Below are 12,210 nucleotides of genomic sequence, written 5' to 3' on the forward strand. Positions count from 1 at the left end.
CCTATACTGCAGCCAGCCAGAAGGGGGTGATCAAGGCGCTTTGGCTTCACTTTAGAGGAGCTGTCATGTGTATAGTCTACGGGCCACACAGTAATAATCAGAAACCCTTGATGACAGACAGCAGACATCTCAACATGTCCTAGTAGAAAACACACAGGTAGAATTATTGTAACAGTAAAAATAACCACATTCAATTTAAATTATCACTGTTGGGAGAAGTTTGACCGTGGGGATTATTTTCAAGAAATCCTGACTGGTAGGCTTTCTTGCTTCAGCCTTCAGCCACTGTTCGGTTAGGTTTAGGTAACAAAACTACTTAGGTGGGGTTTAGGAAAACCTAATGGACTATTCCACAATAATAACCATGAAAAATGATTATTTCTGACCGAAAACCTTACAAGGAAATTAAATTGCTAACTAAACACAGGTTGGCTCACTTCTTTAGTGTGACAAGACACAACTCTGTAAATTACAATGTTATTATTTTCCCAAACAGAGATGTAAACGTTGTACTTATCTCTCACTGAAAACAGCCACGGTTCCATCAGCCACTTTTTCTCACATTGTGGTAAAGTACACTTTTCATTTTTACGTGACGGATCCGCCAGCAAATCAACTGCGAGGACGCTCATCCCGTAGACCAATGGCAATCCGTACTCACACACCGAAACGCCCCCCTCGTTACGTTAGATTGAACTCCGGTTTCTGTGCCTGTCAAATTATTTGGCTAGCTAACGTTAGCTAGTTAGCCGGGATGACACTCACAGGAATGTCGAGCAGCTGAAAGGAGTTAGTTAGACAATTATATGTGGACACACGTTAACACCTCTGTTAAAGAAACAAGTAGAGAACAAAGCAAATACGGTGAGTCACACCACTCCGCTTGCTTCCGTGTAGAGGCTAAAATTAAAGGGGTAGTTAAGTTGGTAGCAACACCAGAGGTAGCTTCTTTGGCTAACGCTGTAGATGTCATGACGTGAGTCAAGGAAACAGGCGAGACAGCGCCGGGGAGTGAACATTGATATTATTCGCGGAGAGAGTATATGTCATATTTACAACTGTCAGCTAAAGTCAGGTCATTTGCAAGCACCTAGCGTAAGTCAGTCCTGTTTGCTAACTTAGCATTAGCAGTAGCACCAGGCTGGGGCGAATAACACGACAACTCGGTGTCCTGTCAGAAATGCCACGACAGCAGCTGCTTATTTTACTCAAACTATAACACAGGTCTTAGCTACAATCTTCAAACATTCAACATTAGCTACGCAACAGACTTCGACTATTGAATGTCAATAACAACATAGCAGCTAACGCTAGCATACTTCATCAAACAGTTAAGTTAGCATGAAGCTGCGCTGTCCCAAACAATCCTTCATGTTATATAATTCCGCAGCGATCTTGCTTCTGGTTTTCCTCCTTGCACACTGTCAGCACTTACATATTCTAATGAAAACCACCAGGCTGCAGTGTTATCTGGAGAACAGTAGATCTGCATCATGTGCTTGATTGTGTGGATGTTTGGAAGTTGTCACTGTGTGTGAACAGTCAGTTGTGTCATGTGTGTTATTTTCCACCATAGCAGCGGATGGCCTCGGCAGTACGTGTGGTGGGACCTACATAAAGAGAGGAACACCAATCTGAACCTCTGAATGAGTAATGAATTTAAACCCCTTCTGGAGCATGTCTGCCAATACAAGTCGCAAGGTAAAGCTACACGTGTTGAATAAAGGGTCTGCAACAACACATCTGAATAATTTGTCAGTTTGGAAAGCATATGAATGATCATATACAAAGCATTCATCAGATGATATTGTTCAAATTCATATAAGTCTTTGCAAGCCTTTCTCTGAAATCTAGCACACATGGCAGATACCTGTGCTTTGTAGCACTGACCAAGAGACCATTTTCTAAGTCTTTACTGTTCAATGACGGCGCTTAATCTATTCATAATTTGCTCAAGACATTCTGTTCCAGCTTTTGAAAACATGACAGGGCCCATCATTATCTCTTGGCATATAATCTAGGGGAATATAGTGATCATTACATCAGTCCATACATTTTTCTGTCTGTAACCATTGTGTTTCCCGATCAGAACTTGAAAATCATTTAAAATTGTTTCAAGTAACCTCACAATCATCTTAATCAGTTGGTCGGATGGGGCCTTGTGATACTTTGGGTTTGCAAGGTGATATTTAATTTCCTGAAAACTCTTTATTTTAATTGTCCCCTTGAACTTTAAAACAAGTTGTAGGGGTAGGGTTGGGAAATGTATTGTGTGCTGACTTTACTGGTAGAAGGATGGATTCTTCAAAATTCTAATGGAATCATATGTAATGTTAAAAAAAAAAATACACAGTGGCAATGAAACTTGATCTATGCCACAGAGTTGTAACTATCACCAAAGAATCGTATCAATCTGTTAAAATTAAAGTTTATGTGCCTGTACTCGTCACTCAAGTTTGTATTCAATCATTTTCTTAGGCATCTTGCCAAACTGAAACTGTTTACAGTATAACTGCAACATTATACTCAAGTTGAGGGTGTTGATTTCAAATCAGGTATATACATATGGCTGAAAACTGTGAAAGTTGATGGTAAGAATCCCTGTAAGTATAACTTGTGTCAGTGGTTTAGTACAGTTAACTTGTAATAGATAAACTTTTTGACAACAAAAGGGAGGGGTTAGGTACATTTTAGCACACTGTTGCAACCCTTATGAGGTAGGAAGGAGGCAAACAATGTACCTTGCATGTGGGTGTGAGTTTCATTTTGTCCTGCCTAGTCAGAGGAACAATACAGAAACATTCTCTAGTCAAGTCCGTCCTTAATAAATGTTCATACTAGGTTGGTTGGATAACGCACTATTCACGTCAGGCATTTCTGGCATACTTGCAGTCATCATCAGAAGCATTCACTGTGGCTTCCTGATACATTTCTGGCATTGTGCTCACTGTATAAAGTGACACTACAATCACTCTTATCATCCTTAGAAGCATCAGTAAGCTACAATGATTGTGTACTTCAGAGTGCATGGTCTTGTCTAGACAGTGTTTCCCGATGGCTGTAAACCAGACGGGCCGTGTAACCTGAGAGTTTGGTCACATGGTCACTACCCTGGCCCATTGTGCTACTCTTGAGTTCACATAATGGCTCGTAAACAGTTTCCTTCTGTAATATGGCTGCCAAGACCTCCCTACTTGTCAGACAGCTAGAGATTTATACACATGATGTGTTGAGATTCCTTTTATGTTTCTCAATGAAAACAGCAGAGACCCGACAACGAGGAACAAAGCGGGCACGGGGAGCAGAGAGCCAGCCCAGCCCGGCTGTCCTTGGGCAAAAAGCAGCTTCCACCCATTCCAAAGAATGCCACCCCAATTACCAAGCCTGCTTCATCGGGCACTCCAGCACAGTCAGCCAATGGAACACATGCCTCCTATGGCCCTTTTTATCTGGAGTACTCTCTCCTGGCTGAGTTGTAAGTATTGGTCCAATAAGAGGATACAAATTCAGTTTTTTTATTTTGTATTATTCCTTTGGCATTTGTCATGTTGTGTTCTATGTACGTGGTGTTATTTGAAAAAAATGTGTTGGTATCACAGCACGCCTTCTAGTTTCATTAACCCAAGAGTAAAATGTGTTACATGCATATGTTATCTTCCCTCTTGATTTGATCTAACTTCTTCCCATGTGACCTGCAGCACACTTGTGATCAAGCAGAAACTCCCTGGAATTTATGTTCAACCATCATACAAGTCAGCTCTAAGTAAGGACCCTCTCTTTGATGCTCCTGTAGTTGGTATTGTTTCATATTTATCATATTAATCAAATGCCCACATTTTCTAAATTGCAATATGAAACATATGTAAACGATGTCAAAATGTACCAATACACTATATTTTCTACAGAAAATATTATTTTTTATTATAAACTCTGCTGAAACTGGTAACATACTGCTTGAAGTTATCATGAGTCTTATTGGTGTTTTTAAAAGTAAAAGATTCTGAAATACTTTGTCTCTCTCTAGTGTGGTTTGGGGTCATATTCATCAGACATGGCTTGTACCAGGATGGAGTCTTCAAATTCACTGTGTATATTCCAGATAACTATCCAGATGGAGAGTGTCCCGTGAGTAGTGTAATTTTGACTAAATGATTTTTGGACTGTTAACACAAAACATTAACTTAAAAGACATAAATCATTTTAACGCATTATGTTCCAGGTCTGCAAAAGCAGACAGCCGGCTGCCAATATTCTAATCTGTCACACCACAGTTTCATAATGAACCAAAAAAATTACTCCTCATACATATATAAGAGATCTCTAAATTAGTATTTTTGCTCGGTTGATTCCTTTTAGAGCTCATGCTCGCTTGGTCTCTCCTCTCTCGCATGTGTGCGTGTGCGTGTGTGTGTGTTCGGTCATATTTGAAACTTTCTCAAAATCAGTGTCCTGTTGATAACCATCTAGATGTGTAATTTGAACAGTGATAATGGAAAGTAAGCTATGTGTTATAGAACAGACATAAAATATTGTCGATGAAAAAAAGTTGGGGGGAAAACTCTTGACCATTTTCTTCCTTTTGCTTCATTTCAGAAATTAGTATTTGACATCCCAGTCTTCCACCCTCTTGTTGACCCCGTGTCGGGAGAGCTTGATGTCAGAAGAGCTTTCACCAAATGGAGGTACGTTTTCTGCTTGTGCAAGTTACTTTCACTTTCTTTTTAAATGTGGTTTTTAGTAGCAAAAGAATCCCAGCTTAATTGAAAACTACACTTATAATTTTTTTCAGCCCAAGCAAGTCCTGCTTGGCTGTGCTTCCCATTGGACTTCTTACTCAGCTGGTCCTTCAGTGCAATGTTAATTTTGGAGTAAACAGAAATAGTCTGAGAGAATGTTTTCAAAATGAAATGGAGAGAAAACATATTCAGCATGGTGTTTTAATTCAGAGTCAGAGAATATTTTAAGCTGTGAAGGTGGGCAAGGAACACATCCTATTCCCAAAAAGGTTTAATAATATTGCCAACCTCCTATGTTGTGTTCTTGTAGACGAAATCACAACCACATCTGGCAAGTCCTGATGTACGCACGTACAATTTTCTACAAGATCAATACCACGGAACCACTCAACCCAGAGGCTGCTGTGCTGTAAGTGTCTTCATGTTCCTTAACCTGTTTTTATCTGATGTAATAGTTTCAAATTATGAATAAGTAATTTACTTCCTAATGGGCTGTAACTATTGCCAAAGAATAAGTTTGACATTTCTCATTTTTATTCTGAACACTTTTTGTTTGCTTTTTTGTTACAAGTCAGTGTCAAAAGTATATCAGTATATAACTCTGTATGTGGTTGGACAGGGTTAAAGGTTTGAAAAGCTTTGTGGAAAGAATTATTAAATAAAACATAAATATTTTTGTCCTGTCAGATATGAAAAGGATGTGCAGTTGTTCAAAAGCAAAGTGGTGGATAGTGTGAAACTATGCAACAGTCACCTTTTTGACCACCCCAAGATAGATGATCCCTACGCAATAAGGTTGGTAAACTGTCCACATTCTTTCCATACCACAAAAAACACACGTAGTTCTGTGTGTATGTGAATAGGTGCCATGAGATGCTGAAAGGTTAAGTCTCTGACAAACTCTTCTCTATTGGTTACAGTTTTTCTCCATGGAACCCAGCAGTTCATGAGGAAGCAAAAGAGCGCATGTTCACATGCAAAGTAAGGTTTATGAAAAACACATGTTTACAATCTCAAAGTGCATATGAGCAGGAGAGCGTAGCCTCCTTTAAGGGTTTGCTCTAGTGTGCAACCTCGCGCACCTCGTTTGGATGAGCTGTTCCTGTTATGTAACTGCGAATTTGCCTTGTTGCCCTAGAGACGGCCTGAGGATCACCACAAGGGAATGCAGGTGTCAGGGCTGTCTTGGGTGAAGCCTGGATCGACGCAGCCATTCAGCAAAGACGACAGTCCCCCCCAGAGCTGAACCTGCACTGTCGCTTCAGTGGCCACTAGAGGGAAGCATACGCATCAAATGCCGTGCCACTGGCTTTCCTCAGCTGTCTTATGTGAACTGGATCCTCGGAACCGTTGGGAGAACTTTATATTAAATCTCCATGTTATTGCTCAGCTTTAAGCTTTGTAGGCATCTCCTCAAACAGCTTTAGAATAAGGAAACAAAGTTTGTATCATATGTAAATCGACAAAGACAAATGGATGTCTCGGCAACATCATTTAGGCTGTGATGCAATCAAAGAGCTTTTCTCATTTCGATTTTCGGATCCATGCACACGTTGGGCTTGGTGATATCATGCTGTCCCAAAAGGAGCTGAAAAGTATGAGCAAAGCAATTTGCCTTCATACAGTGAGTAATGGTGGACTATACGATCTTGTTGAAACTGGCTCAGGACTGTTTTATTATGTCAGACTTGGAATGTTTGTAGTCACAGGTGGTGAGAGAAACTTCCTGATTACCACCTCTCCCAATTAGGTTGATATGTTTTATATTCGTTTCTTATTGGATGATGATTTCTTTTAAATTCTACTGTCTGTCTTCTATTGTCTTACATAGTTCCTAATATATATATATATATATATATATATATAAGAAGCAGAACAGGCAAATATGGTTTTAAAATGGGATACTAAATGACTAAGTTTGTATTTTATTTTGTCTGATTCAAATCATTTTGAATGTTTGATGTACCTTTGGCTCTTGGTTATTAAAGGTTTGGTGTGTAAATAATGGATGCTGTGCTAAGGTTTGACTTTAAGAGGCATGTCTGCATCAGGCTTTGGTTTTATTAGTAAATATTTTGGTTACATTTTTTCCAAATGTTAATTGAGCACCCTTTCAGATCTCTACTTCAAAAGTCAATATGGTTACTGCAGGAAACCAACACACTAGGTGTAAAGGATTCATATATATTTTGATAATATTTTGTTATTAGCAGCACAGCTGAAGATAAATCCTTCAAGGATACACCCCTTTGCCAGACCAAAGTCACTTTGTGTCATGTCTCCTCCTGTAGTGGCTTCAGCCACTTTCAATATTGTTACACTTAGGATATTGGGGAGGCATTTTAAGATTCTTGGGGAACCCCCTCTTATGAAATACTCTATTAGAATAGCAGACATGGAATGCTGAAACCTGTTGGATTTATTTTTAGCTGCTGTGAAAGGAACATATGTAACAGAATCTCAGTGTGCTTCACACATGGCCCCTCGGGCTGTAGGAATCTTCAGACGAGTTCTAATGTGGTCTGTATGGGACGGTTCCTCCACCGGTTTGTGAAAGATATTGCTGCATAGATGACATTAGATTGAAATGCTTTTTTCTGAAGTCAATAAAAATGATCAAAAGTAAATTTGTCTTTGCCATAAAGGGGTTTTAGTTATTTAAAACACTAGCAAAACCTGAAGAAAATCACAGATTATAGAAAGCCATTTCAGAAATAGAATGAATTTAGTTTTTTAACCTTGTTTTTGAAAACCTGTTTCATGATTGCTCTGTCACCAAAAGTCCCAAGTCAGCTGTTGCATACTTAAAGAGTCTGGGCAATTTAGTTAAATACGCATTGATTACTGTTACGTAATCTAATAAGTAGATGTAGGTTATAATAAAATATCATTATGGAAAAATCAGTTTGAAGTGTCTAGTTATGTTCACCTGGATTCCATATTATCCTACACAGATGTCCAAAGGATACAACATCTCAAGCACTGGTTTATTTTTCTATTAAAGCAGTTTCAATTGAAAGTGAAGGATGAATCTAGGAACAGACACTGATTAAGATTGCGTTTATTGGTTGAGGACACCACAACCAATAATCACAATCTTAAAACCTACCTCTTAAGCTTAGCGTTCTCTTCATCAATTCTATTTTAACTTACCTGCTTTATTTGATTTAGATGTTCATTTCATTACTGTATTGTTTATTCTATTGTTGTATTTAGACTTGTTAAGCGCCTTGTATTAAAACTTTGTACGAAAGGCAATATATAATTAAAGTGTGATATAAGCTGAGAGAAGAGCCACTTTATTGATCCCACGCCAGGGAAGTGCACTTGTTACAGCAGCAGATAGTCAAAATGACAGCCAGTAAATAAAACAGGCAATGAAATACCAAATAAGAAAATAAAGTTAAACAAAAAAGGAGTACATGTACAGAATATACACATCAAAATGTATACACAATATATACACAATATACAAATTGACATCAGTACACATGCAATATAAACGCTATGAAATGTAAAGATATAAATAGAATAATATATATGGTGTAAACACAATATATATATACTGTATACAATGTAAACATAATACATACAGTGTAAAAAGATCATATAGAGTGTAAACAGAATATATAGTGTAAACAGAATGTATAGTGTAAACAGAATGTATACAGTGAAACAGAACACATACAGTGAAACAGAATGTATACAGTGAAACAGAACCCATACAGTGAAACTGAATATATACAGTGAAACAGAACCCATACAGTGAAACTGAATATATACAGTGAAACTGAATATATACAGTGAAACAGGATTCTACAAGCCATTGAATTGCACATAGGAATGAGCGCCATGTCGCTGTCAACCACCAGAGGTCGCTGTGTACCCGCGGAGGAGAGCGGCCCTCGCGCGCTCGTCCTGTTTGCGCTGAGCAGCGAGTCCGCTCCATGTGCGAAAGTAAAACCTCTCCTGATTGGCTGTGGCCCGGACGCGGCCATCTTATGCTCGCCTGTCAACACGGGCACTTTACAAACGAGCACACGACTCGAGCCGCCGCTCTCCGGCGCTGACCCGGGGCGGCACCGCACCGGCAGCAGCAGCAGCTCCACCGCCGCGCTCCCCGGGAGTTCATCTCACACCCACAGGCGCCATTGTTGCAAACGGCCTCCGGTCCAATCACAGGGGAGCTCACTAATATGCAAATGCGCTGTTATCGCGGTCACGTCAGCAGCAGCCGCTGCGCAGCGGTCACCAGCGGGAGAACAAGTCACAACACACGCACAACTTCACCGGTAACACCGCGTCTGCGCCCGGAGCTTCGCTTTCTGCTTCGATTCAGGTGAGAAATTACACTTCGGCTGATAGAGAACTGAAGAGCGGAGAGTTTCATTCAGGCGGAGAGCTGTCACATTTCTGACAGTCCGGAGTGGGGCTCAGCTGTGTGATGACACCGTCCTGCTCCGTGTGAGTGAGTGAGTGTGTGTGTGTGAGTGTGCGTGAGAGAGAGTGTGTTATCTTCGCGATAGAAACCACGTAACCTCACTAACTTGCCCGCGTTGAAATGTAGCGCTGGCGGCGGAGGGTGCTTCCTCACTTTCTCGCAGTTTCGCCGGTGAAAGAGAAGACGCGCTCGGCTCTGAAAGTAGTCCTCCTCGGTCATGGTGGTCCTGAACTGACAGCGACCAGCCAGTCCGCTCGGCACGGCCCGGCACGGCACGGTAGGAACTTTAATGTGGACGCGTGGACCTGTTCGCCAACACTTCAGCAGCTTCAGCGAGGACTGAAAACAAAAAGTCGGCCGACCAACTAGTCCATAATCACCACGGACACCATCGCGGTCGACCTCTCCATCCATCTCCGGCCTCCTCCTCTTCGCTGAGGAAGCGTCACGACCCCTCTGAATCCTGTGGCTTCTGAAGTGGTGGGTGTTTGATTTACAGGAGCACGTGTGACTCATCTCGAGGGCTCATATCTGTCTTTAATTTAACACCCAATGTCCCGCGTGCACTTAATTCTGCTTCCACTTGTCGAGCAGTTTGTGCTTGAAGGGGCTCAACACATCGCTGGATCGTCAGGCGCCGGGCGAGCCGGGGTTGAAGCCACGGAGGGATGCTGACTTCAGTGGGGAGCACTGGGAGAAATGAATCTGGAAACACGACGGACATCTTGCTGAGTTTAGGGCACTAATAACGCTTTGTTTCAAAGCAACTTCACTTTTCATCCCTTTGCATCTTCCTCACCATGTATGAACCCCTCTTCTTCACCCGGGTTGGTTTGATGCTGTTGACTGACGTGCTGCCTCTTGTTAGGTCCTATATGACACCAGGTCCAGGTTTCAATGGCTACCTCGGGACAGTTGTGTACACAGCTCCTGTTGATGTTATAGTCCCTGAGCTGCACGTGTTTGGATGATGCTTCACCGGATCCACAATAATGAAGGAAACAGCTGGGAGCCCACAGAGGCTGCGAGGACATGGTGTGTTCCTTTGGACGACCTGGGGGTGGTTATAGGTTAGCAGGGGCTCGGCTTTGGCTAGCAGGCTCTGTAATAGGCTGCAGTGAATCAGGGCACATGGCAGATATGGTGATATGATCATGTATTATTGATCAAACAGAGTTGATCAGGTTTAATTTGTTATACCTTCAATTTACTATTGTCATTCCAACTGGAGTGGACTTTCAGCGTTCAACATCCGGGCTTCAGACTTAATTTTGAATGTGACCAACAAGACGCAAGCTGCAAAACAGTTGTTGGAAACCATTACATCTGCCAAGGAGGTAATGTTTTCATCAGCGTTTGTTTGTAACGCAAAACCTACAGAATTTCTATGAAACTTGGTGGAAGGATGTGGTTCAGGTTTGGAAAGAACTCATTAAATCTTGGCGCTGATCCAGATCAGGGGTGGATCCAGGATTTTTTTCCCACCACTTTTTATTTTTGTCATTGATTTTCCAGAGTATAATTCATGGATCTTGGTAAAAAAAAATAGACAGTTTTGTGGACACATTTTGGGTGTGTGAAATTTGGTTGTGATCCAAATACAAATCCAGATGTAGTGTATTTAAATATGGTTTCATAAGGCGACTGTTGGACCTTGGCGGACGTATGCGCTCTGCTGAGTGCCATCCTAGTTTCAAATAAGACAAATTAAATGAATGAGTTGAATACATTGTGTTCATTAGATGAAAATGATTCAAGCATCAAATATGTTGTCAATGTTTGGCACAAATCCCAAAAATGATTAGCCCAAATAATAAGTGCACATCAGTATAATTATCCTGAGAACACAGGGAGAACAGTGTATTACACAACCACATTAACACATTTTGAGATGGTGTAATTATCTCTTGAGTGTGACTTGGAAAGTTGTACTTTTCTTTTGTTCTTAAATTGTTCAGATGTGGCCATTACGCACACATTCTTTTGAGACACTTGATTTCACATGCCTCCCATTTCACTTGTTGATAGTAGGTTAGATAAATCGTCATTATGTTGCCTTAACAGATGAGTGGGACAGTCACACGTTTCCTTAATAAACAGGACAATTAACAAAGCACTGGAGTGGACTTGAAGCTGAAAGCACACATAATGAAAGCAAAGAAAATACTAATGTAAGGAAAAAGTTTATTCTCAGCAGCTTAGCCTATGTTCTAAACACGTGCTCATTGACCTATTTGTGTTATAACAACAAACTGAAATGTATGAGACAAAAAATATAGACTGAATGAAACTACTCTCAAGCTGTGAATTAGCTGCAGTACAACTGGTGTGAAAGTAGAAGAGCCTGACCAATATGAATTTCCTGGGGGTGATACTGATATTGTTGAGTAAAAAATTCTGATACCTCTATATTGGCTGATTCAAAAAAAATTGCAATGATTGCTTAGGTCTCGTTATCAAACCCATATGACAAAGAAATGTTGTTTAGGCTTGATATTTTACAGTTTAACTATAAACTTACTTTAGTAACTATAAATAAAAAACAAAACAACAAAATATATTGAACTATAGAATAAAGTATATAAACATCTTTTATGTAAAAAGTAAACACAAATGCACACATTTTCTCAATTTCTTTTTCTTTAAAATAAAAGTTCTCATATCGGCTAACTTAAACGCAGATATTGATATATCTGTAAAAGGCTCATATTGGCCGATGTGTATTTTCCAACCGATAAAGCGGTCCGGCTCTAGAAAGTAGGACAGCTCGCTTACCGTTAGGTTCAGGCTTCTCACTGTGGCGTTGCAATGTTCTCCCTTTAGCTTTGTGGTGCAGGTGCTTTGGTTTCCTCTGACAGTCCCAATACATGTTAGGTTAACTGCCAAGTAGACTTGCCTGTAGTCGAGAGCGTGAATGGTTGTCTGTTATGTCAGACATGTGATTGAGCTGGGATAAATTTCAGCCCCCCACCACCTCACCAAGATAGTAGGTTTTACAGGTTTCACAGTGAAGCATGGTAAAGTTCCCAACCG

The 12,210-nt window shown here is 40.6% G+C and overlaps 2 protein-coding genes across 11 annotated transcripts in view; both read left to right on the forward strand.

Annotated features, from left to right (window-relative positions):
• Positions 1–706: 706 nt before the first annotated feature.
• aktip (akt interacting protein) lies at positions 707–7,353 on the forward strand. 4 transcript variants are annotated; one of them, XM_034581088.1, is made up of 11 exons: positions 708–864; positions 967–968; positions 1,577–1,701; positions 3,264–3,475; positions 3,699–3,763; positions 4,025–4,125; positions 4,594–4,682; positions 5,047–5,145; positions 5,424–5,531; positions 5,657–5,717; positions 5,875–7,353. In XM_034581088.1, the coding sequence occupies exons 3-11, from the start codon at positions 1,654–1,656 to the stop codon at positions 5,980–5,982; spliced, it is 891 nt and encodes a 296-aa protein (XP_034436979.1). In that variant the 5' UTR covers positions 708–864; positions 967–968; positions 1,577–1,653; the 3' UTR covers positions 5,983–7,353. The 4 variants fall into 4 exon arrangements, with proteins under 4 accessions (XP_034436980.1, XP_034436982.1, XP_034436979.1 ...); XM_034581090.1 differs by having other exon boundaries at positions 3,267–3,475; XM_034581089.1 differs by lacking the exon at positions 967–968 and having other exon boundaries at positions 707–864; positions 1,580–1,701.
• A 1,436-nt stretch (positions 7,354–8,789) lies between these two features.
• Positions 8,790–12,210, forward strand: part of chd9 (chromodomain helicase DNA binding protein 9) — a 74,217-nt gene continuing 70,796 nt past the window's right edge. For 3 of the 7 annotated variants that reach the window (XM_034581839.1, XM_034581844.1, XM_034581843.1), the window contains exon 1: positions 8,791–9,075. The gene's annotated coding sequence lies outside the window, so the exon portion shown is untranslated. Of the gene's footprint in view, positions 9,076–9,293; positions 9,658–12,210 lie in introns of those variants that run through there. The other 4 variants (XM_034581842.1, XM_034581845.1, XM_034581840.1 and 1 more) reach the window with 3 other exon arrangements.

Source organism: Hippoglossus hippoglossus, chromosome 3 (assembly GCF_009819705.1).
Source record: "Hippoglossus hippoglossus isolate fHipHip1 chromosome 3, fHipHip1.pri, whole genome shotgun sequence".
Taxonomy (NCBI): domain Eukaryota; kingdom Metazoa; phylum Chordata; class Actinopteri; order Pleuronectiformes; family Pleuronectidae; genus Hippoglossus; species Hippoglossus hippoglossus.